The sequence below is a fragment of the Lipophrys pholis genome (genome assembly GCF_963383615.2).
Source record: "Lipophrys pholis genome assembly, chromosome: 13".
Classification (NCBI taxonomy): Eukaryota; Metazoa; Chordata; class Actinopteri; order Blenniiformes; family Blenniidae; genus Lipophrys; species Lipophrys pholis.
Genome location: NC_137632.1, coordinates 19,209,260 through 19,231,552, shown reverse-complemented (window position 1 = coordinate 19,231,552; position 22,293 = coordinate 19,209,260). Strand labels below are relative to the sequence as shown.

Below are 22,293 nucleotides of genomic sequence, written 5' to 3'. Positions count from 1 at the left end.
CTTCCAAAGCCAGCAATCAGAGCATTATTAGACCCCAACCTGCTTCAACAGGGAGTCAAAAAACCTCTGCAAATGCAATTTAACTGTCTGCTGCTTGCATTGTATAAATAGCAATTACAATTTCAAGCACATGTCTACCTCTGAAGATTGTCACCAAAAAAACAGGTCTCTGCATACATCAATACAAAAATAAGCTACTGTGTGTCCAGTTAAATTCAGGTCCTAAATGGTGCAGTGTTTTCTTAGTTTTTGAAGATGCACAGAAATTGACAGATGAGGCAAAATGTTGCTTCTTCTACCACAAAACATTATCAGGAGCTGATAGTTTGATTGAAAAGACGGATGAGCTGTCACAGAGAAACAGAGAGATTTCCTAATTCATCGTATACTATGTCAATTACAACACAGTCAACCCCCTGCTGCCCTGACAAGTTTTTGAACACTTTTAATAATTGATGCATGTATTTTAAAATCATGGGGAAATACTGAACATGTATACAATACCCACTCAAAAAAAAAAAGACAATACATCTAAGAAGTCTAGAAAGTCATATTTAGGGTGTGAATTTGCAATAGGACATTGTATTGTAGAACAGTGTGGTTTTGGTCACTTTTATACCACTTTGCAATATATTTGAAATGTGATGTGATAGTACAATATGAAATATATATATATATATATATATATAAATATATATATATACACACGTATATATACATACACGTATAATAATTGTATTATCTTTGACATCCTATATACAATTATCCAAACACAAAACATGGTTGACTTCTTCAGTTTATACATATTTTAGCGAGACCCCTCAGAAAAAGGCATTTTTCAGATGCCATAAACTTCTTACAGTTTGGTATGTGTAACATGGATTTAGTGAAAATGTACAGTCCAGAAGGAGCGATTTAAAATGAAATCCTCATAGTATAAAATCTAGCACAATGCTGTCCATAACTGTAGTTTTCTTTTTATCTGTTTCTTTTGAGTTGTTGCGAGGGAAGATGGACAAAAAATAACCATTTCTACAATCAAGCAAAGTAAATTTGTAATTTGCAGTTAGTATGCATGCGGCGGAAAAAGGTGGGACTCTGAAATGAAGCAGGGCTTGTGGAGCTATTCGACGTGAGCTCAATAGATGTGACTTCCAGGTGATTTTCCAAATGAACCAATGAGTTGATGGATGGTGTGACACATTGGATTCAGCACTGGGATCACCAGTCATTGCTGTGTTGTGTTTCAATTATCTAATGCTCCTGCTACTTCACACGAGGCGAGCTGCAACTGTTGCGTGGACCGCATATAAGAGGGGTCCATCCGAGAGCCACTTAACTGGTTAAACATGTAATCTCTTCACAATCATTGAATAATCCTCCAGAGGCGAGCGGATGCGCTCGTGACAAGCTCCACTCACCCATCACGGCCAGAGCGGTGCCTTTGGCCAACTCCCGCTTCAGAGTTTCCAGCACTTCCAACCCGCTGCCGTCCAGATTGCACCTGTTGATTGTGCCATTGGCCGAGCTTATCCAGTACAGCTTGTTGGCAGTGTAGTCGACGGAGAGGCCTGGGAGGGTAAAACAGACAGACACGGGTTTGTCAAAATACTTAATTGACCTTTTCATGCTTTTTGTCATTCACTTCAATTGCGTTTTACTGCCGGATAACTGCTGTACGTGCAAAATCTCGTACATTGTGGTGGCAAAAATATGACAAATAGAGTGTGTTAGCTGAAGGGACTGGAGGTGTCTGCGCCTCTGGTGCTGAAACTTTTTCCATCACGGAGAGATACAATCTACAAAAAGATGCAAATCTTTAAAAGAGCTGAAAACTAGTGTTAATGATCATTATTTTATCCTCTACATAATATTGTGGTCCTTATCTTACTATTGGCTGCTATGACATGATTGCAATGATATTGATAAAATAAAGGAACTATTATGCTATTATGAGAGGAATGAGCATAGTCGGAATGAAAGCAGAATGAGGACAGTCTAGTACGGCACAACAACAATGATACTACCTCATTATCTTATTAAATTAAAGATCACACGGCGTGTATTTAGTCTTCGGCCTGTCGCTGTCATACCGGTTGCAATTATGGTTTAGTCGTACAGCTAGTTTCATTATTTAAGTGTGTCTTTATTACATTTACATGAAACTCCACTTATCCTCTTTATAATACGGAGTTTTACAAAACAATAATAGGATGCCATGTAAATTCTTCACATCCAGAGCGAGCCAGGGTTTGTATAATTAGTATGGATGCAGCCTACAGTAGACACATTCGAATAAGAAAGTGCAAACAAAACATATTTCAACACTGAATATACTGTACAGAACCAAGCTTGCGAGAACAGCCCATTTTCAGGCTGCATTACCACAACATTTACATGCTGTGTTCAGAGTGTATTTGGCTCAGTGAGGACTGATAGAGATGTTTATGTGTTTGCTGGTGAATAGTTCTCTTTGAAAGGACCCCAGCTGACGTGAAAAATGAATGAGAGTAGGACAGACTGCTTTTGCAACCATTTCCTTGCTGACACGGCGGCTTTTCATTGAATATCACTGTTAATGGAGGAAGCAGCCAGCAATTCCAATTGTGTACCTGCGGACAACTTACTGTCTCTCACCATGTGTTGGATTTATGTCTGGCAGATTCACAGTCACAATGCGTCATTAATTTACTTCTTGTCCCCAGGTCTTCCCCATAATCATAAATGAAGCTGGTGAAATACGGCGCACCGCGCTATCAGTGCTGCTGACAGGCCTGTAGGAATGAGGAACCACAGCAGAGACAATGCTGCTGCATGTGACAAATATGGACTTTGACCTTGAACAACAACTATTAGAGATCCGGCCTGGCTGATTGTTTTCGCTAAGTCGAGCTGCTATTGCTTACTTAAGCAGAGGTTATGTGAGGAAAAGTTTACTCCAAAAGCAATAAAGAATTTTAATAACAGAGAGAGAGGGGGGGAGATAGAGAGAGAGAGAGAGAGAGAGAGAGAGAGAGAGAGAGAGAGAGAGAGAGAGAGAGAGTGTGCAGAAGATTAAAGGCAGGCAGCTGTGACAAATCATTGGTCCTAATGAATTATAGTGCAGATCATCTCTTTGGAGAGCGATGCTTTGGTAAACCGCAATGTAAAAATACATCACACTATCCTATTAGGAGATACTAAATTGCCTACCCCCTCAAAAAAAATTAATATAAATCGAACATCTCAAGAAATTACTTCCTTGTCAATGTGCTAAAGCAAAGTACACTGCTGCTCAGTCACTACACTGATGAAAGTTAGATACACGTACACTACACAACAGGAAACCACCGTAATGCTTCTGTGTTTTACATAGTTGATTATCCTTTCCTCCCCTATTGTCATCATAATATTAAGGATAATGAATCATCTGTTTTCACTTTTGAAATCCACATCTAATATGAACATTGATCGATATCTCGGGATATTATTAGCACACATAATAAGGCTATACACTGTCGAAGTAATATGTCTGGCAAAATTGAAGAGCTGAACACAAGACTCCATCGAGCACATTTAGAAGGCAACCCTCTGTAGATGGATGTGGGTCGACGAGGCTAAAAGCAAGATGCAGTCCACAGTAAAGCAGCAGAGGATAGATAATATAGATAAATGCCATACTATAATGTTTAGTAACTACAACAGTTTAGTGCCTATTACTGTAAATCAATATTGTTATATGTGGAAACCGTGGAAGAGCTACAGAGCTGCTGTCTCTGTCCAGCTCACAGGGTTGACCGTCAGCCTCAGAATAATCTGAAGCTGTTGTCGGCAATAAAGCACACCTGTGCCGCTATTTCACTCAGCTCAAGTCAAATGAATCTCCGTTCCTTATAAAAGCAACTCGAATAATGAGTATCCTTACCATCAGCCTTTATCTACATCACTTTATTATGGATGGTGTGAAATCAACATTAGCTTGTCTTTATAAGATGTTTGCAGCTGTTTTTACATCGTTGGCTTATCTCAGGTGTTGCACTGCTTCTTCATGTTGTCTAAAGTGCATCAGTAGTTTCTTTTGAGAAACACTATCCCTTCCCCTCATGTTAGAGCACATTTCTTCCACGATCTGACAGTTAGTTTAAAGTAAGAAGATTCATGTCCCCAAGTAACTAGTAAAGTAACATCACTGGTTTAAGTAACAAGGAGTCGTTTTTTTGTGAAATACAAAACACCACATCAAACAAACAAAAAACAAAAAACAAACAAACAAAAGACATTAAAATATTTAGTTTTTTTATTATTAATCTTTTTTTCCCCAGCATTAATTGACTTCACAGGTCTGGTTTAGTCTTTACCAGACACCTATAGAGATTTACCCGGAAAAACAAGGGATGGTGAGAACATTCGTTGACGCTGCATATTTACAGAACATCACTCATGTGAAATCAATCTTTTCTGACTCTTGTTGATACTCCTGATGCAGACTGAATGTCACCAGGTACAAAATCCAATCTGATTCACTTTGTGAAAATCGTTGCGCGCAAGCACATAATAAACATATTGACTGGGACGGGATTAAGACAAAATTTGATTATTAGGGCTTTTATGTTAAAACTTTGATTGTGTTATCTCCATCGAATGAAGGCACAAACAGCAGAATCACTTCAGATTAATTTTGAATGAGGTGAATGCAGCTGCAAAGTGGTGCACGTGGTGGCACAGATGTCAGCGTTAGAATTTATTTAATTATATTACAATCCATAACCATCAAAAAAAGAAAGGCACTCAGTTTGTTTGTCTTATCTGTATGGCTGTAACATCTTTGCAGTGGGCTTCTGTGCCAGTAGCCCCATCATTAAACAAATCAAGTACACACCAGGCTCCGAGGAAACTGAGCTACAGCAAATCATGTATATCCTTTAATGCGGTTATTTATATTCAGATCTAATCAGGTGCAACTAAACAGGAGGTCTAGTTCAGTATTCTAACCGGAGCTCTCATACTGACCGACAGGTTCCCTCTGGTTCTGGTGGAGCACTTTGCTGTTGCTCCCATCCATGTTGGCCATGTTAACGGTGTTGCCGTCAGTCCAATAGATTTTCCTGTGAGCGAAGGTGCGAAGAGAATAGGTAGTAATTCAATTAGCCACAATGCGTCACGAGGTTTACGGCATGATCGATGAATGCCGTGTCATTTATAATTAGAACCACACGACGGGCGTACAGCAATATTTTTTCCTCCATCTGACAACCTCTTAAAAAAAAAAAAAGAAATCACACAAACGTACCAGCTTGTAAAACATGATTTCTTTACAACGGGGCTTTGATCCCTCTTTTGCATAGTTGAGGTTTGTCTATTGCTGCGCACTGAAGGTGAACTCACGAGGTGCACCGGCTGCACTAATCTACTTACCCCTTGGCAGGGTGCACTACGAGGCACCTTGGTTTATCAATGCCGTGGATGATGGACGTCTTCAGGGAGCCATCAAAGCGGGCCACATTGATTTGTGACTCGTCATTTTCGGAGCTGAGCCAGTATAAGTTCCTGGAAAGCCAGTCCAAAGCCAGGCCGCGGCAGTTTGCTATATCTGTCAGGAAGGGCATGAAAAACTTGTCACACACAGATGTGGTTAAAAAAAAAAGAGAGTGATGGAAACAGCTTGTATGTAAACTGACAGAACTTGAACCACATTGGAACCTCTCAGCCCCTGACTTTCAAACTACACATGCTTTGTATAATTTGTGGTTGAAACTGATCTTTATGATGCTTTTCACTTTATAAAATATTAATTATTATTCACCACTGTTCGGAACCATAGGCAATAAAATGTATGATTCTAGTGCGAGTTACATGATTTTAACTTGAAATATGTGGTTATTCTGAGTATAGTTTGCAACTGTAACAATAGTTACCCTTATGCTTTGGCACATTTTTTTTCCCAGTTCACTTAAAATGTTTTCTTCTCAAAATAATCAGGTAAAAACGTCAGATTTTTCCTTCTGCTGTAACACATTTAGATTTTTTTTTTTTAGTTACTATTCCGGCTGTGGTTTAGTGAATCAATTGAGTGACAATTACCATAATCATCAATATTTCGATAATTTTACTCAAATTAAAGAAATTTGATGTTACTTTATCTAATACTAGAAGATTGCATTTAATTGATACTCCCTATTTCTGAATACTCACCTGAAGAAATGATGGTCTCCAGCTGGGTGCCATTAATAAAAGCCCTTTTTATGGTCTGCGTTTTGATGTCGGCCCAGTAGATGCGCTCTTCCAGAGCATCATAGTCCACCACCGTGACGTCGTCAATGTCGGGCACCGTGAGCGCCGTCATGACGTTCATGTAGGGGTTGTCGATGTCCACGCCGCGGATTTCCGAGCGCCGTACGTACAGGAGGAACCTTTTCAACGCTGGTGAGATAATGAGGCAAATCAGTCAGGTGGGATGTTGATGTCTATCAAAAAGCAAGAATGTGATTTTTTTTTTCTCCGCTATGTGTCATGTGGTATATGTTCACGATGACATGAGCAAAGCATGACAAACGAGGAAGATATCTTCACTCACCAAAGCAGGACTGTTTGTTGGCCGAAAGCTTCATGAGGTGTGGACAGGTGCAGGACGCTGTGCGGTTGTAATTGATGAGACACAGATGTGAGCAGGGACCACGTCCATCATTCCCCTCACACGGGTTAGATGCTGATGAGAGGAGAGTGAACACAAAGACAAAAGTGGGACAATTCAGGACACTCACCATAAGATAACAAGCAGAGAGGTGAGCTCAGAGATGAACCCGGACTAACAGCCTTTTGTGGCATGACATTTCTGGGGTCTCTGTGACTGAACCACGGGGAGACAAAGGAGAGAAGAGCAGGAAACAACTATAATTGCGATATTGTTCTTGCAGCGTAACAGAGAAAGATGTAAAGCGCAAGAGAGTCTGAAAAGAAATATTAAAGTCAGGTAAACATAGGAAACAAAGGTTATGTATATAGTATAGCTTTAATAGGTTTGATTTTAAAGAAAGAAAATATTTGCTTGCTCAGCTTGAAATATATTCATATTCCGCCCACGCTGAGGTTTTAGCTTTATATTCATTTTTATTCTAAGGTTAAGAAATTTGGAATAAGTGACAAAAGATAAACTCTATGAATTAAAGAAAACTTCATCTAAGTTGTCCTGTCACTGTGAGGTGCCTGGATATCTACTGCGGGATGGCAAAGCTGTTTTCATTTAAAACTTGACTCGTGCGGCAAACTCAAGTGAATACAGACCTTGTTGCTATGCTTTTTAATGGGTGAAGGTTATTTCTATTTCTTCTGCTTCTTCACTGTACTCTATTCAGAATAAATCACGTCAGCCAGACTAAAGAAAGTCACCCACAGTTCAATAATTCCCCATCATCCTGCAGTCACATTTCATGCATCAGATAGAGCCATTTCTCTGTCTGCACTGGATGATTCATGTCAAACAAGCTGTTTCGAGTTCATTCCTACTTTTGGTGAAGTACTGGGGAGGAAAGAGTGCATCACAAACATGGCTCATCTAGGACTAAAATGGGAAAGGGGTGGGGGGGGGGGGGGGGGGTCTGTCTCTCTGAGCTGGAAACAGCATCCAGCTGACTCAGTATGCTAATGAGGAGACATCTGAGGAAAGCTGCAGTCACCTGAATCGTGCTCTTGAGGGGTGACGGGCAGAGACAACAGAGCCGGGGCATTTGCTTGTACTGAACTGTCATATTTATTTGCAGCAGATAAATTAAAAAAATAAGCCCACTGCCATGACATGAAGTATAAATTGTGTCAGTCGCTAAAACTAAAGGACATGGATGCCAATTTTCAGTCCAAATGATATTGAAAGGTAAAAAAATTGTGTTTTTGTAAACATCAGAAAGCAATAAAGATTACTCTTGGCAGTGGAATGACCCAACTGAATTCTCATATTTCTCACCTGTTCTCTCAAATCCGATTAGAGTAAAAATGACTAAATACAAGGTCCTAATGCTACTAGGAAGACAAGAATGCATAAAACTACACAATAAGTTTATGCTCGTCAATAGATTAAATTAAGAACGTTTTTTGGGGCAGCTTCATGAATACCATTCAAATCGAATTATGCACTGTGCCCCAATAATCGCAAAAAAGTATTGTATATTACCATATAAACATTTGCTGTTAAACATAAGGCGCATGGGCCAAAACTGGGCCACACAAGGCTCCAATTTGGCCCAAGGAAATGACCAAGCAAATTTAAACAATTGCAAACAAACCATCATCTTTTTAAAATAGTTTTATCAAGAGAACCAGACACAAAACAACACTGAGGCTCGAGCTAAGATACCACTGAGGCTGCTGAGGTTGCTCCAACCTCCATGTTCTTCGTCCGGACATCCATGCATCTTCTACTGTCTCTACTTCCTCATGAACAAACCATCTCAATCTGGCCTCTTCAATTTATCTCTAAACCACTCAACCTCAGCTGTCCTTCCGTTCTGTTCATTTCTAAGCTTCTTCATCCTGGTCTATAATCCCCTAATTATCAATTTTAATTACCAGTTTATTGAGAATGATAATTTACATAATAATTTCCAGGCTGGTTACCCATGCATGGAGTTTAGATAAAAACTAAACTGATGAAAGGGAGAGTGCAGCTCAGGTGGTAGAGTGTTTCATGGTTCAAACCCTCATCCTGCCCCCGATGTCAAAGTGTCCTTCAGCGAGACACTGAACCCTGAAGTGCCATGATGAAGGTTTAGCCTGTGTTGGTGTAAATGTGAAAAAAGAGTACCTTGAGATTATTGAAATAGTGAAATTACATTAAAAAACTAAAGGTAATATTGTTAAAAAAAAACATTTTAATTCAATTAAAATTCAATTAACTATGAGAGACACAAAAAGGTAGAAGTAATATTTGACACTATAAATGTTGATAATAGTCTAGTCCTGATTGCCATATACGCTAAACTCCAGCTTCATGTTACTGTTCAATATTATTTTTGTAATGAAGCCACAGGCATTTGAATGGACAGACGACAAAGTTGGATTGCTATTATGGGTGACTTTCAATTATAAAACTATCAAGTCCCAGGAGAATATGGACTGGGAGTCCTGACACTATGGAGGCCGCCATTGTTGTTATTATCCATCTACTTGTGCGTGTGCAGAATAACTATTTACTAAGGCCGTGTTGTGCATGTGCAGTAGCAGCGTATCAGAAAAGTTGTGTTTCACTCCATCTTCACGGAGATGGAGTCCGGGCATTTTCAAAAAGTTGCATTTTCTGTGGTTCCGAGCGCCACCGTCGCGTAAACAAACACTACGAGAGTTTCCCATTTTTGTCTCAGCTATTCTCTCACCTTCATCTTGTACAGAAACGTAGTCCAGTAACAACAAAAGTGCTTTACATCATTAAATCAACGGACGTTACCACAAATGCCAACAACAATTAAGGCATAATTAAAACAGTAAATGAAAACAAAGAGAAGATAAACAGAGGGTATAATTGCTTTGTGTTTCAAACGGCATTCAGGGTAAATAAAGCTCTGCTGCGGAGCTGAACCGCGGCACCTGCTGAAGATATTGTTGAGGATATGAAGTCCTTGTGAATTCCTCAGTGCCTGCCTGGATCCGTCATAAAATGATTGATGAATGGACAAGCACAATGTGCATCAAGTTAAGACAAATCAACTGCAATAGTCAACGCCTTTGATAAACAGAGCCGTAACACTTCCATTAGTTAGTCGAACAAAAAGCAGTAAATAGCAGCTATCCAAGCTTGTTTCCGGGTTTCAGCGGCTAATCAAGCCTAAACAACATTTGGGAACAAACCTTCTTTTGGTCTGTAGGATGTCTGCTCCCTCAGCTCATTCTGAATGAATTACTAATAAGACTTTTTCAAACCACTGTGGAGTAGAATCACTTTCAAATTAGAATCACTGCCCTGATGTATCAGCAGTTTCTATTAAGCTTGAACACTGCCACATTATCTTGTAGGATACCTTGATAAACATGGAAATTGTTTTTTTTTTTTCTTCCATTGAGGCAAGCATTCTGTGCAAGAAAACAGCCCCTAATATGGATGAGCCCTCCACTGGACTTTGCATAAAAGTGATACAAAAAAAGTAATACAAACATTTCATTCTCAATACATCAGCCCGAACATAATTTTCTACTTCTGTGATGCTGTGCATTTTGGTGAATCTTGGGCATGCAGTGATGTTTTTGTAATTGTGTCCTGGCCACTGATGGGCAGTAACGCGTTACAATTAAAATGTTATTGTAATCTGATTACTTTTTTTCAAGTAATGAGCAAAGTAAGGGATTATTCTTTAATTAGATGTCAACAACCATTTTCCATAATAGATCTATTTGCTAAAATTATTCCTTTTCTATCCAGATGTTCAGAGCTTTATGGCACACCATTTGTCTAGGCTTTGGGTAGATAATAGTCAACTCGCCTCCACCGCACAAATATTTCAGCTCTTTTAAAGAGGATTAGGCATACTTAATGTCTTCACCAAGAAAACGTCTCATTTGCTCACTTATCTATGGTGAACACTTGTGAGGACACAAAAACAGGAAGGAAACAAGCAAATCAACTTATCACACATTGGCAGCAGATAAACTCCAGGAGCAATACCTCTTCAAAGTGGTGGCTTGTTTTGAAGAAAGCTGGAAGAGACGAGTCTGAATTGGCCAAAATCGAGGTGGTTTTCATTCATGGCCAAAGTAAGTGTTTTAATTTGAGATTTCTGTTTTAAATTGCTGTTTCAAATTAATCAACAATCTATTAAAAGCAATCCATTCTATTGGATGGGGATGAACAATAATATTGTCAATCAAAAACACATTTTACAAAATTAATTTCAAGCCTGGCACAATACCATGCAAGCCCATTTGCATCTGGAATTAAAAAAAAAGAAAGAAAAACAAAAAACTGGCCTCTGTGCATAGGCCTCCTGTCAACACATGGATAGTCTCTCTTTAGTGGTCAGAAACCTGGCTGGTTTAGCTTCACATGGAATTGATTGCCTATTCCAGTGTGACGCAGAAGCACACTCAGGAGAGAATAATAACAAAGTTTCACAACTATTCCATATAGCCCCTGTAATCACAACACATTATTCACATTGCTAATTGATTTGCTCACTGGATATGCCATAATTATGATTATTATTATTATTCACTGGCAGATGCGGGCCTCATTCTGCAGCCCCCTTATTTCATATTCAGCACAAGAAAAAAAAAAAAAAAAAAGACAATTTAAAAAGCAGCGCTAACATGGTAGTATGAGCCACTTATAATAATTTGGATGGTGAAAAAACATTCAGTGGTAACTCGAACTCAAGATAGCTAATTCTCTGCATGAGTAACTTTTTGTATTCAGACCAATGGTTGTTGACTGACAGCTTAAATGAAGGTGGAGGCAGGAGGTATGATTAATTACATTATGATTCAATTTTTCCTTTTGCCACGTGAGTCTAAGTTCGGCTCTAACCAATGTATCTTCAGTAGCTATCCAGAAGTACAAGTCAATTGTACCCAAATCAGTTGTGTCTTTGTATAAATGATAATATCCCTGAATGCATGATGGTGAAATATTAAATACTAAGTAGAATATAAATGTATCTTAGCAATTCCTGGAGTCACACTGTAATCTTTTATAACCACATCTTTGTTCTTTCATAGTACATTTCCAAATGGATCATGTGAAAATGTAAATTAATTAATCCATACAACCTCAAAGCAGCTGCTCTCCAGGCACAGCAGAGATGACAGATTATTACACTGGTTCCAGCTAACAGTGATACTGAATAGTTTCTGATCTCTGTCAAAAAAAGATATAAACACTGCTCTCACCTTGTGGCTGCCTGCTGGGGTGGAAGATCTGCAAGTCAAAAGGCTGAGCACTCGTCTTCTGAATGACCGTGACATTTTGCCCCGTCCACTTATTGGCTCTGGCCAGAGTGTTTGTCCTCCAGTCCGTCCAGTAGACATTGCCTCCAAAGAGAGACACGGCAAAGGGATGGGACAGGTATTCATGGCCTTTGAGGATCTCAATGACGCCACTGCCGTCGTAGAGGGCAGAGAAAATCGCATCGGAGCTGTTTGAGAGTGAGACAGTGAGAAAAACACCACATCAAAATTTAAACCAGGTTTAAAAAAAACTAAAAAAGCGACTGGGAAATGTAAGGAAATCAAAGTGAGATGCCCGCAGTCCACTGATGGAGCTATTAAATTGTTTAAGACTCAGTCAAAACCAAAGATGGCCATTGTGCTAAGATCTCTAAATATTATATATCTTTCATTATTTAATGCCCACAGGGAGGTTGAAAAGTTATACTCCTACTCTGGGAAGGTAATAAAAAGGTGTGAATGCATAAACACAGGATGAAAATTCCAACCGTGCATCTGTCCAAACGATCCTCTTTTCCAGATGATCCAGTGTCAGTCCGTTGGGCCAAGCTCCGATCTCCATATCCTTAAACACAATGTGCCGGCCTCCTCCGCTCATTGATGCAGCCTCGATGCGGGGGAAAGTAGCATCCCAGTCCGTCCAGAAAAGAATCCTTGGAACAGGAACACACAGGCAGCAGTTAGCATTGATAACTGTCTGTTTACTTTGGGAAAAATAGTGCCATCAAAGTGCAATCATTTCTTCATACACCTCCAGGAAGGGCTGTTAGACCTGAGGTCCGTCTGTGTCATTTGTACTTGTTTGTCAAAGCGAGCAAGCAGAAAGCCGCCACAATTACATATATAATGTTGTTGTAACTCGGTGGTGACTGTCCAAGAACAGCACCAGCGATCCAGGGCAAACCCTCAACATCTGTGACAGGCCCCCGGAATGGGAAGCCATCTGTTTTATTATGACTTTTCACAGCTCAATGAGGCCTGAAAATGAACATCGTCGCTGATGTGGCTTATTGACAGAATCCTGAGAGTCCGGCTTCAACCCAACACACACAGCCTCGGTCCTGCCTTGGTTCACAAAGTCCTCTAGAAGGAAGCAGGAAACTGATACTCAGGCTTAAATCACACACTGACGAAAACAAAACTGTGTTAGAAAGAAATATCCCTGTCCGGATCGATAGTTCTATTCACTTGATAAGGCCTCCCTGATCAATGACGCACTCCTTTGAGTGGATTCAAGTAATTAGATTAGAATTATTGCCCTGTAATGGAAATGTGCCTTTAGGCACCAAAAGCACCCATTAATCCTACTCTGTACAGCCATGAAATGTACTGTAGTCATCCTCACAAATGTGAAAGAGTACTACAGGGGAGAGAGTGCATGAGCAGATTACTCATTTCTTAAGAGTGTTAAATTGATTTTTGGGATGTCTGGTTTTCGCTTTAATCTGAAATATACTGGCTAAAGTATACAACTACTGGCTAGTTCTCAGATCCATTAAGCCAAGCAAAGCACCTCACATGAAATACGAGGAACAGACCAAATGCAGAGATAATTGATTTGATCTTTTTTTTAAATAATATTTCATCTGGAACTGATACCATATTCTGAAAATTAGTAGTACATAAAAACCTCGCTCTGTTTCCAACATTTCAGAATGGCCTATTGTTTATTTCTGATTAATGCAACTTATTTACCTTAAACACTGGGCCAATAGGCATTGTGGTTTGTTGGATTTACCCTCAAAAAAGGCTGTGACACCCCCTCCTTGAGTTGCTAAAACATTCCAAGTGAAGCCAAACATCGTTGGACACACTCTCTCTCACAAACGTACTAGGACAGGAGTTTTCACATATTAATTTAACAGTTTGCCAGGTCTGCTCTACATTTCAGAAAATGCTGTATTATGGTTTTCTGTCACATGCGTAAAACATGTTTTGACAACCTGGGAGCAGACAAGGACATCCACCCCAACCCCAGGCACTGATGCTTGCCCGCAGGGGGCTCCAGACCTCAGGTTGGGAGCCACAAGACAATACTTGGAGTTACACTAGGAGCATCGGTCTGGGGTTCTGAGCCATAGATACAAAAATACAGACACGGAGATGACTTTGTTCTCTCATCTCTGTATAATATAAGATATAGCAGAGTGCTACCAAATGGAAACCTGCCAACACCTTCTATTCACAACGCTGTCACATGAATGATACAGAATCCAGCACTTTAAACATTTTTTAAAGACAAGAGAGGAGTGCATTTAATGTTTTTGCTAAGTTTAGCAACAAGTCTGAGTGCAGCACAAAGGGCTAATGCATTTGTGCCTTTAGTTGCATGGGGAAAAAAAAAGAAAAAACACTTTTCTACTCAGAACTCTTCACCGCCCAAGGGCTGTGACCATCTACTGGAGTCCCAGGGCAGTGATGAAAGTTGGGCTTATGACCAAGGAAGAGGCATCACTCCAAGAAAGTGAACCTCTGCAGTGGGTACTCGAGTGCTTTTCCCCACCTCACTCTGACAGTGCTAAATTTTTAAAACCTTCAGGATCTGCCCTTACATAATACATCTCTAACTTAATGCAGCAGCTGCTGGGAAATGATTCTCACCTGTGTGATGCATTAATAAAATATTCAGTCAACAAAATATTACTTAGTCAAAAAGCATTTTGATTTTACTGACCTTTCGTCAATTTCCCTTCAATTTGCATTACTTCACAAATCAACCAAACAGACATTTCAGACCACCCAGAAAAATAAATAACCAGAGCACACAGATGTACCTCCATCTTGGAAACAAACCTATTGACACATACAATAAAATAAAAACTAAAATGTTTGTTTTTTTCAAAAGTCGAATAGCTGAAAAATACTGATGAATAATTTTAGATAACTGTGAGTGAGAATACCAGGGAATACTCAGGTACCCTGTGCTTAGGAAAAAAAGAATCACACTTTCAACACACATCAACTACCTTCTCACTTTCAGTATAAATGAACACATTCAACCACTTAAATAATAATGAAATCTTACATAATTACCACAATGTTCAAATGGGCAATTATAGCATGTCGTACAGTGACAGGGGGTTCTGAGATGACAGTTTTGAAGGTCATGTGACTACAGACAGATAATTTATTTCCACCTCCCCACTACACCATAAAATGTAACGGGTACTATAACCTCAAGCTCATAACAATCAATAGACAGTAAATACAGTATAAAATGATGAGATGAATGTGTTCAACTTGATCTTCTGTGGCTCATCTTTTTCAAATTATCATTCCGAGGGCCAAAAAAAGGCATTTGGGGAACGAGGCCGACAGCTGCCACTGTCTGAAATCCCAAAACTAATATGCATCATCGCAATGTCTCATCGGATTATCTAATCTCACAATGAGGGATAACACAATGGATTATTATTTTGCATGTGTTTAAAGCAAACAGCATAAAAGCCATGTCATCCACACTGTAAGACAAACATAAATATTGGATCGCTTATCTGTCATAAACAAATACTCTGCTCAGGCAGTTAAATGTGTGCTTTAAAAGATGAGGCTTCAGAATATGTCGCATCAATAGATGATAATGACTAACTTTAACTTTAACAGCCGTATTCACCAAATCAAAAAACGCAAATCTCAACACAAACTATACTGAAAAAACAAAAAGAATAAAGAATGTGCCAGGTTTTCCCGACAGATCGGCTGACTGACCGAGGGGCAATGGAAACACTGCCATTTCTCAGCCACAGATCATTCTACAAACGCTCTGCTCCATGCATCTGACCAGGATGGACAACAGTGTGATTCTGAAAATTGGGCCCAGAGGGGATGGATTCAAAGAAGAACAAAGCCTTTCTTGCGTTTTTTTATTCAAATGTCTGAGATGCAAATTATTGCAGAGAAATTTATCCAAGTAACAAATACTGACCAAGTGGTGAAGCTTTAAGGTGGAAGTATGATTGTAGTTTTAAGCTGAGCGAGCTAGGAGGTCAGAGAAGTGGATCAGAGGTTTGCAGGTTCAATTCCCAAAGTTACCAGCTTCCTGGGCAAAGCACCGTGGCAACCCACTTGCTCCAATTCTAGTCAATGTTAACTAGGAATACGACAAGTTCAATGCAGAGAAGTGATTTCTCCAAGTGGGATCAATAAAGTAAAAAGTATAACTGCTGCCTCAACGGATCTCAACAGGATGGACATCTTTATGCATCATGTTGTATAGATAGTAAAGCAAGATGCCATCACAGAAAACGTGAAACGTACCCCTGGCCTGGGTCAAGAGCGATTGCCCGTGGATGCTCCATGCCTCCGGCGATCAGAGTGGTGCGCATATCTCCATTGAGCTTGGCCACCTCGATCTGGTCCAGATTGCTGTCAATCCAGTACAGTTTCCCAGTGATCCAGTCCACAGCCAGACCTTCTGGGGTGGCCAGTCCATGCTGCACAACCACCTCAATCCCGATCACTCCTGAAACAATATTGGGAATATGACTAGTTTGCACTGACCCTCAGTGTAGTCGAGGAGGGAAAGTAGTGGTAGTCTTTCTTTTCTATCTTTTTTTGCCATTGTGCTCAAGAAACGTCTCACAGGCCACAAGAGAAAAATAAATGACGAAATTGAAAAGCATTATCGCTCTCAAAACAGACTTCTATTACATAAGTAACAGACGTTTCAAATTATATTTAAAATCCCGATGATAACAATGATTCTCAGACGCCCGGGCTATTAAGTCACAGAAAGGCAGAACAGGTACGGCTCAGAAGTGATTTGTACTGCACCAGAATTAAAGGCAGGAGATCTGTGAATGTGCTGCCGCCCACAAAAACACAGAGCCAACAATTTTTTTCTTGTTTTTAAGTAAGAAATGGTATCATTCTGAGTGGGCAGATATAAAAAAAGTTCAACCTTAAACTTCCATTTCAGTAGTTGTTGAAATCAAAGAGCAAAACATTAGAATGCACTTAAGGCCTTTCCCATGCTCTCCACAAGGCGCGTCTGCGCAGTCAACTGCGCACAGTTTGCGCGGTCACAAAATTTGGGCTGCGTGCGGTCAACCGCTGAGGGGGTTATTGCGCACCCAAGCACACGGTGGACGATTTTGACGTCACTGCGCACACGCGCCTTGCGGAGAGGATGGGAATGTATGTTTGGATGCTCACCACCGGACTCTGAGAGTTTTCCTCTGTAAATCTTATCTTCCACGACATCTGTCCAGTAAAGGAGGCTTTGGTTGAAGTGAAAGTCCAAAGCAATTGTGTTCCTCAGTCCTGGAACCAGCAGGTTGTAGTCCCTCTTGTGAAGGTCTATTCGTCTTATCTCGTGCCGGATTGAGAAGATGATGAATGCCTCGAATGGATCTGCTCAAAGAGAACGAAGAAACAAACAAGACGGTTATTTTTGTGAGTCAAGGCATTAAACGTCTGACTTTGTAAGAAGATTATGCAGCCTTTTTTCTTTTTTGGTTTACTAGCCAGACAAATGTGTGCCAATAAACCACGTCATTATCGTCAATGGAAAAATGTTGAATAATCAAAATCGTTGCTTCTTATTAAATTGCTGAACCAAATAAATATTCTCCTTGTTCAGTTTGATCAGGAAGAGACAAGCATGATTTCTCATAATAGCGTCAATCGAATCAGAAAGAACTGTTTACATGACCCATTTTGAATCGGTTCAGTGCCAAGTCTGAATATTCTTTTTGTGTTATACACAGCTGCAGTGTGGCTTTTTCTTGGGTCACAAATACACCTCTCACCTATTGAAACACAGTCTCCGCTCAGCCTATAAAAATATCCAAAGGTATCAAGCAACGAGAGAAGCAGATGAGTTGTGTAATTTTTGGGACGTGAGGCCTGTAAAGATCAAATTGGTTTTTTTTAAGCACAACCCAAATATGCCTCACTACATTAGGACTTGGGGAATTCGGAGGCCAAGTCAACACTCATGTTACTCAAAACATTCCTGGATTTATTTTTTCTTTCTTTCTTTTTTTTGCCATGAGGGAGCGAGCTGGAAGATTACTGATTACTTAACACAGAATAGTGAATTAAGAGCTGTGAGACTGCCATGAAGGGTTGTATAAGGTCTACAAATACATTTTGGGAGCTGGTGAATGGCGAATCTACAGCCACATGCATGCCAGGATTAGAGTTTCCCGAAGCAAAATGTTGCCCAGAGCATCACGCTGCCTTTGCCAGCCTTTTCCCCGCAGTACATCCTGCTGCCATCTGTTCCCCAGGTAAATAACACAAACACACCACGCTGTCTACATGACTCATCAGGCCAGGCCACCTTCTTTTGCCCCATGTTCCAGTTCCGGTACTCCTATGTCCATAGCAGAGTATTCAGCAGTGGATTGGTCTGCCTTCATGTACAGTAGAATGCTGATGCACTGTGTGCTCTGACACCGTTATATCTCAGTGACCATTACAGTTTTTTTTTTATCAATTTGAGGTACAGCAGCTATTCCACACCAGTTTTATTTCCCACACATATCAACTAGGCTCGTGCACCCATGAACCTGTCACCAACACCATGGTGCTCCATCCCTAGATTGCTTTCAGAAAGTAATACTTTCCACCAGTAACACCAACCACCATCCCAGTTCAGTTTGTTTTATTTTCTATTTTTATTTTTTTATTTTTCTGCTTTGAAAACAACCCTAAGAATGATTCTTTTTCCAACCCAAGGCATTGGACCCTGTGGCAGATGGAAGAAGGAAACCTATGTTATTCAATGCATCTGTCGGCTTTTTTGTTGTGCATTTTGTCCCTTTTTAAGAGCTATGCATGTTTCACTCAATGTGCTGAAGCTGGTTAGCATAATGTTTAATATTAAGCAGGCAGTAGCCAAATGAATAGATTTGAGATCAAAGCAAACCTCTTAACCCCACTTGTTTTATTATTTTAATGTGTCCAACTGTACTATGGGGTCTAAATTACCCTGTTAACTTATAAATCGTACAGGGTCAACCTCATGCTTAGGCAATATTTATTAAGCTTGCTGACCCACATTATCACATCAGTGAAAACGCCGTCCTTCACATTCCTCATGCAAAATCAGAATCCCGCAGTCCTTTCTTCCCTTATCGCTATTGTTAGTAGCTACTTTTACATGAATGGTTGATTTCCATTTCCATTCAGCTGCCTCAGTTTTAAGATCCTTTCGTGTTCGAGCATCAATGGGACACTCCCATGAAACAGAGGCAAAATTGATTTTGTCGCTACTAACTGTGCAGTGGTATTAGTAAAACATGCATGGGAATTGAAACCACTGAGCTTAATTTGCTCCCAAACAGTCATTTCTCTCCGTTTCCTCTCAGCTTGACGTGCTGAGAAGATAGCACGCCATCAAACGTACCTCACTGGTTTATAGCACCACGTGGTGCACATTTGTATGCATCACTTGCATCGAAACCAATTTGTTGCTAAACACTTTGGGATTCAGCACATTACATTTATCCATTCTCTGAAAAAGTAGATACATTTGTAAGCAGCCTCTTTTGAGAAATACATGTTGTAGGGTCTCTGAGAAGTTGCTAAATTGGGTGACAAGTTGCGAAAAAGGGAAAGCGTGCTTGCACACTGAGCTTCTTCAGCCTTGCCCTTGGAGGTTTAGCTCAATCAGTCAGATTATTTCTGCCTCTGTTGCAGCTCTTTTTCTGAGGAGTTGCACTACAAAAAACTCAAACTCGACCAGACCTGGACAATTGCACGCAACCTAATGACACACGATATTTCAAAAGTGGGTCTTTTTGCAGGCCTGGTCCTCCCAGCACACTAAATCACCCTTTTGGGGAGGCAAACAGTTTGCACACGAACGTAATTAAAAGTGTGTCCTTGCTTTGGTGACATATTTCACTGGCGTAACCAAACTGGCTACAATGCTTCTACAGAGAGAAAAATGCAATTTTGTCCCCCAAAAAATGTTTTATTACCAAGATGTGAGAAGGCAGAGAAAAGGGAGACATGTACCCGAGACTTCACAAAAAGAATCCAATAACACTTTTTTTCAAGATTAAACTGGAATGTTTGTGTTTGTATGCATAATTTGATTTATGACAAAGCTGTACAATTCAGATCAGCTTCCAGGGAAAATTGTCTCCTCTTTTCCCTGCGTTAATGTAAGATTAGAGCTGCGACTACCATCAATCTTGGAGTGAAATAGAATAGCAAGTAATCAAAACGAGGTCCATAAATCTGAATGTGACAAGCCAGCAGCATGTGTATAACTATTGTACTTCAAACGCTTCCACGCACTCTCATCAAATGGATTATTCAGTAGCAGCAATCACAATGGAGGAAAGTTTGAATTCATAATGTGATACTACTCCACTGAAACAATTGTGTTTATATGGGATTGGGCCTGAGGTGAGTGTCTGAACAGCTGAACCGAGTAGCAAACCTCTTGTGAATGGAGGATGGAGCACATGCATCCTTTACGCAGCATCAGAGCAGATAAAAACAGACAGGATTCATCGCAGAGGTGCCTCTCTGGGCTTGACACTGATTGAATTTGACCTGACAGTGCTCTAAATCACCCCCCTATTACTATTCTTCAAACCACCTCTCCACTTTCTGTGCACAAACGCAGCTGCTAACAGGGGAACCTCAAAACTCTGTGGTTTGACTTTTACTGTTTTCCCTTTTAGCTTCAACCATGTGTGGTGCAAATCCTGCATTAATAATTTATGGCTAAATGTCTTTTTTTTTTTTTTTTTTTTTCATTAACTCACAAGCCCTGAAGCGGTGAGTTCAAGTCAGAACCAAAAATTGCAGTACGCCAGAGGATGAAATTCATTATTGCTGCAGACACAAGTCCGCTGGCTCCCCATCACAGCAGCCGAGAGCAAACATTTAAAAAGTCGGGGTCTGTTACCTGTGCTGTGACAGCTGTCTCCGTCCGAGTCCAGCGCCCATCCCGGATAACAGGAGCACTTCACCGTGGTCTTGTACTGCTCACACACCTGGCTGCACTTCAGGTGACGGCTGCAGTAGTCCACCACCTGACACGTCTTGTTGCTGGAGTCCAGGTGAAGCCCGGGGGGACACGAACACACCACTCCTTTCCCTGGTGCCACGGTGCACTGGTGACTACAGCCCCCTCTGGCTACCAGACACATATCTGTGGCAAGCAAAGGACGGAGACTCTTAGAAACTGCTCAGAGACGATGCTGAGGAAAGGAGATTTGAAAGGGCATGGGAGAAAATGTGTGTGGTGACTCTGACTGATGGTCGAAGCCAGCTGATACTTTCCAGCAACAATGTAAACACAAAAGGACTTTCTGTTTGCACGGAACAAAACAAGTATAACAAAGTGCACTTTCAATTTAGATCTAAAAATCATATATGTCAAGAATAAGGACTGTGTGTTTATAATCTAATGATGAGGACAGAGATGTTGTATAATAAAGAAGCTTCTATACAGCACACAGCGTGGAGTTTGTGGGGGCGAGTGGCTTTTACCACCATCGCTGCTTTAAAAAACAAAACAGGAAAAAGAACATGAAGCCATGTTCTCTTAAACACTAACATAAAGACAGACATGTCTTGCTATTTTATCTCCCTTTAAAGCTGTTTGTTGCCCACCACATCTGGTTCCTGTTAGAAGCTACTAGTTTGAAAAAGAATAAGAAGAACAAAGATTTATTTGATTTCTCTATTCCACCATGATGAATAGCATCCGTCTTTAAGACATGGGAGAACAAGAACTGTGCTCTGTCACACTGAGGGCAAAATGATTACATGTTCACAGTTTCTAATGGCAGGTGTAATTCCTGCTGAGCTGGTGCAAATCAATCAGACCCTCAAGGTCCCTCTGAACACAACCTAACTGTCTATAAGGAGACAGGAGCCCTCTTTTCAGCAACAGAAACACTTGAGGGTCCTGTAGGGCCCCCGTGGGGCTTGGTTAGTGACGCTCCAGAAAATGAACCTCCATATTTACACTGCTCACTCTAAGGGATCGTCTGGCTCCATGAAATCTATTTTCTTCCCTCTGAAGGCTGTTGGACAAACACTTACACATTTCCCATAGTCTCCACGTTTCACCTCTTTGGTCCCTAAGAAAATAGATCCCAGCTATGTGTTGGTCTCTCAACAGAAGGTTGTGAAGAAGAGTTATGTGGAAGGAGTCCAAGTCAGAGACATTTTATATATATATATATTTTTATATAATGAATTTTTTTTTATTGGTTTTTTTTTTATAAAACCTTAAGCGAACTAATTGTTCAACATTGCAGTCAGTGAAAGCTTTATTTTATCTTCCCTTCCAAAAGTGAGTGACTTTCTCCAGTGGGACAGAAAACTGGATAGTGTTCCTCATAGGGAACCACGGTGAAGGTCAACTTGAATCCCACTGAAAATATAGAGTATGTTGAAACAAAATATGAGGTTTCT

The 22,293-nt window shown here is 40.3% G+C and overlaps 1 protein-coding gene across 1 annotated transcript in view; it reads right to left on the bottom strand.

The window, feature by feature from the left end:
* The window catches only part of lrp1bb (low density lipoprotein receptor-related protein 1Bb), a 297,754-nt gene that overhangs the window by 96,243 nt on the left and 179,218 nt on the right, over nucleotides 1-22,293 (bottom strand). The window contains exons 23-32 of the mRNA XM_080478884.1: nucleotides 20,774-21,019; nucleotides 17,056-17,253; nucleotides 16,159-16,363; nucleotides 12,390-12,554; nucleotides 11,845-12,089; nucleotides 6,554-6,685; nucleotides 6,172-6,399; nucleotides 5,395-5,569; nucleotides 4,990-5,084; nucleotides 1,422-1,571 (exon numbers count right to left, since the gene is read on the bottom strand). Coding sequence (XP_080335010.1) covers nucleotides 1,422-1,571; nucleotides 4,990-5,084; nucleotides 5,395-5,569; nucleotides 6,172-6,399; nucleotides 6,554-6,685; nucleotides 11,845-12,089; nucleotides 12,390-12,554; nucleotides 16,159-16,363; nucleotides 17,056-17,253; nucleotides 20,774-21,019 — 1,839 coding nt within the window. The remainder of the gene's footprint in view (nucleotides 1-1,421; nucleotides 1,572-4,989; nucleotides 5,085-5,394; nucleotides 5,570-6,171; nucleotides 6,400-6,553; nucleotides 6,686-11,844; nucleotides 12,090-12,389; nucleotides 12,555-16,158; nucleotides 16,364-17,055; nucleotides 17,254-20,773; nucleotides 21,020-22,293) is intronic.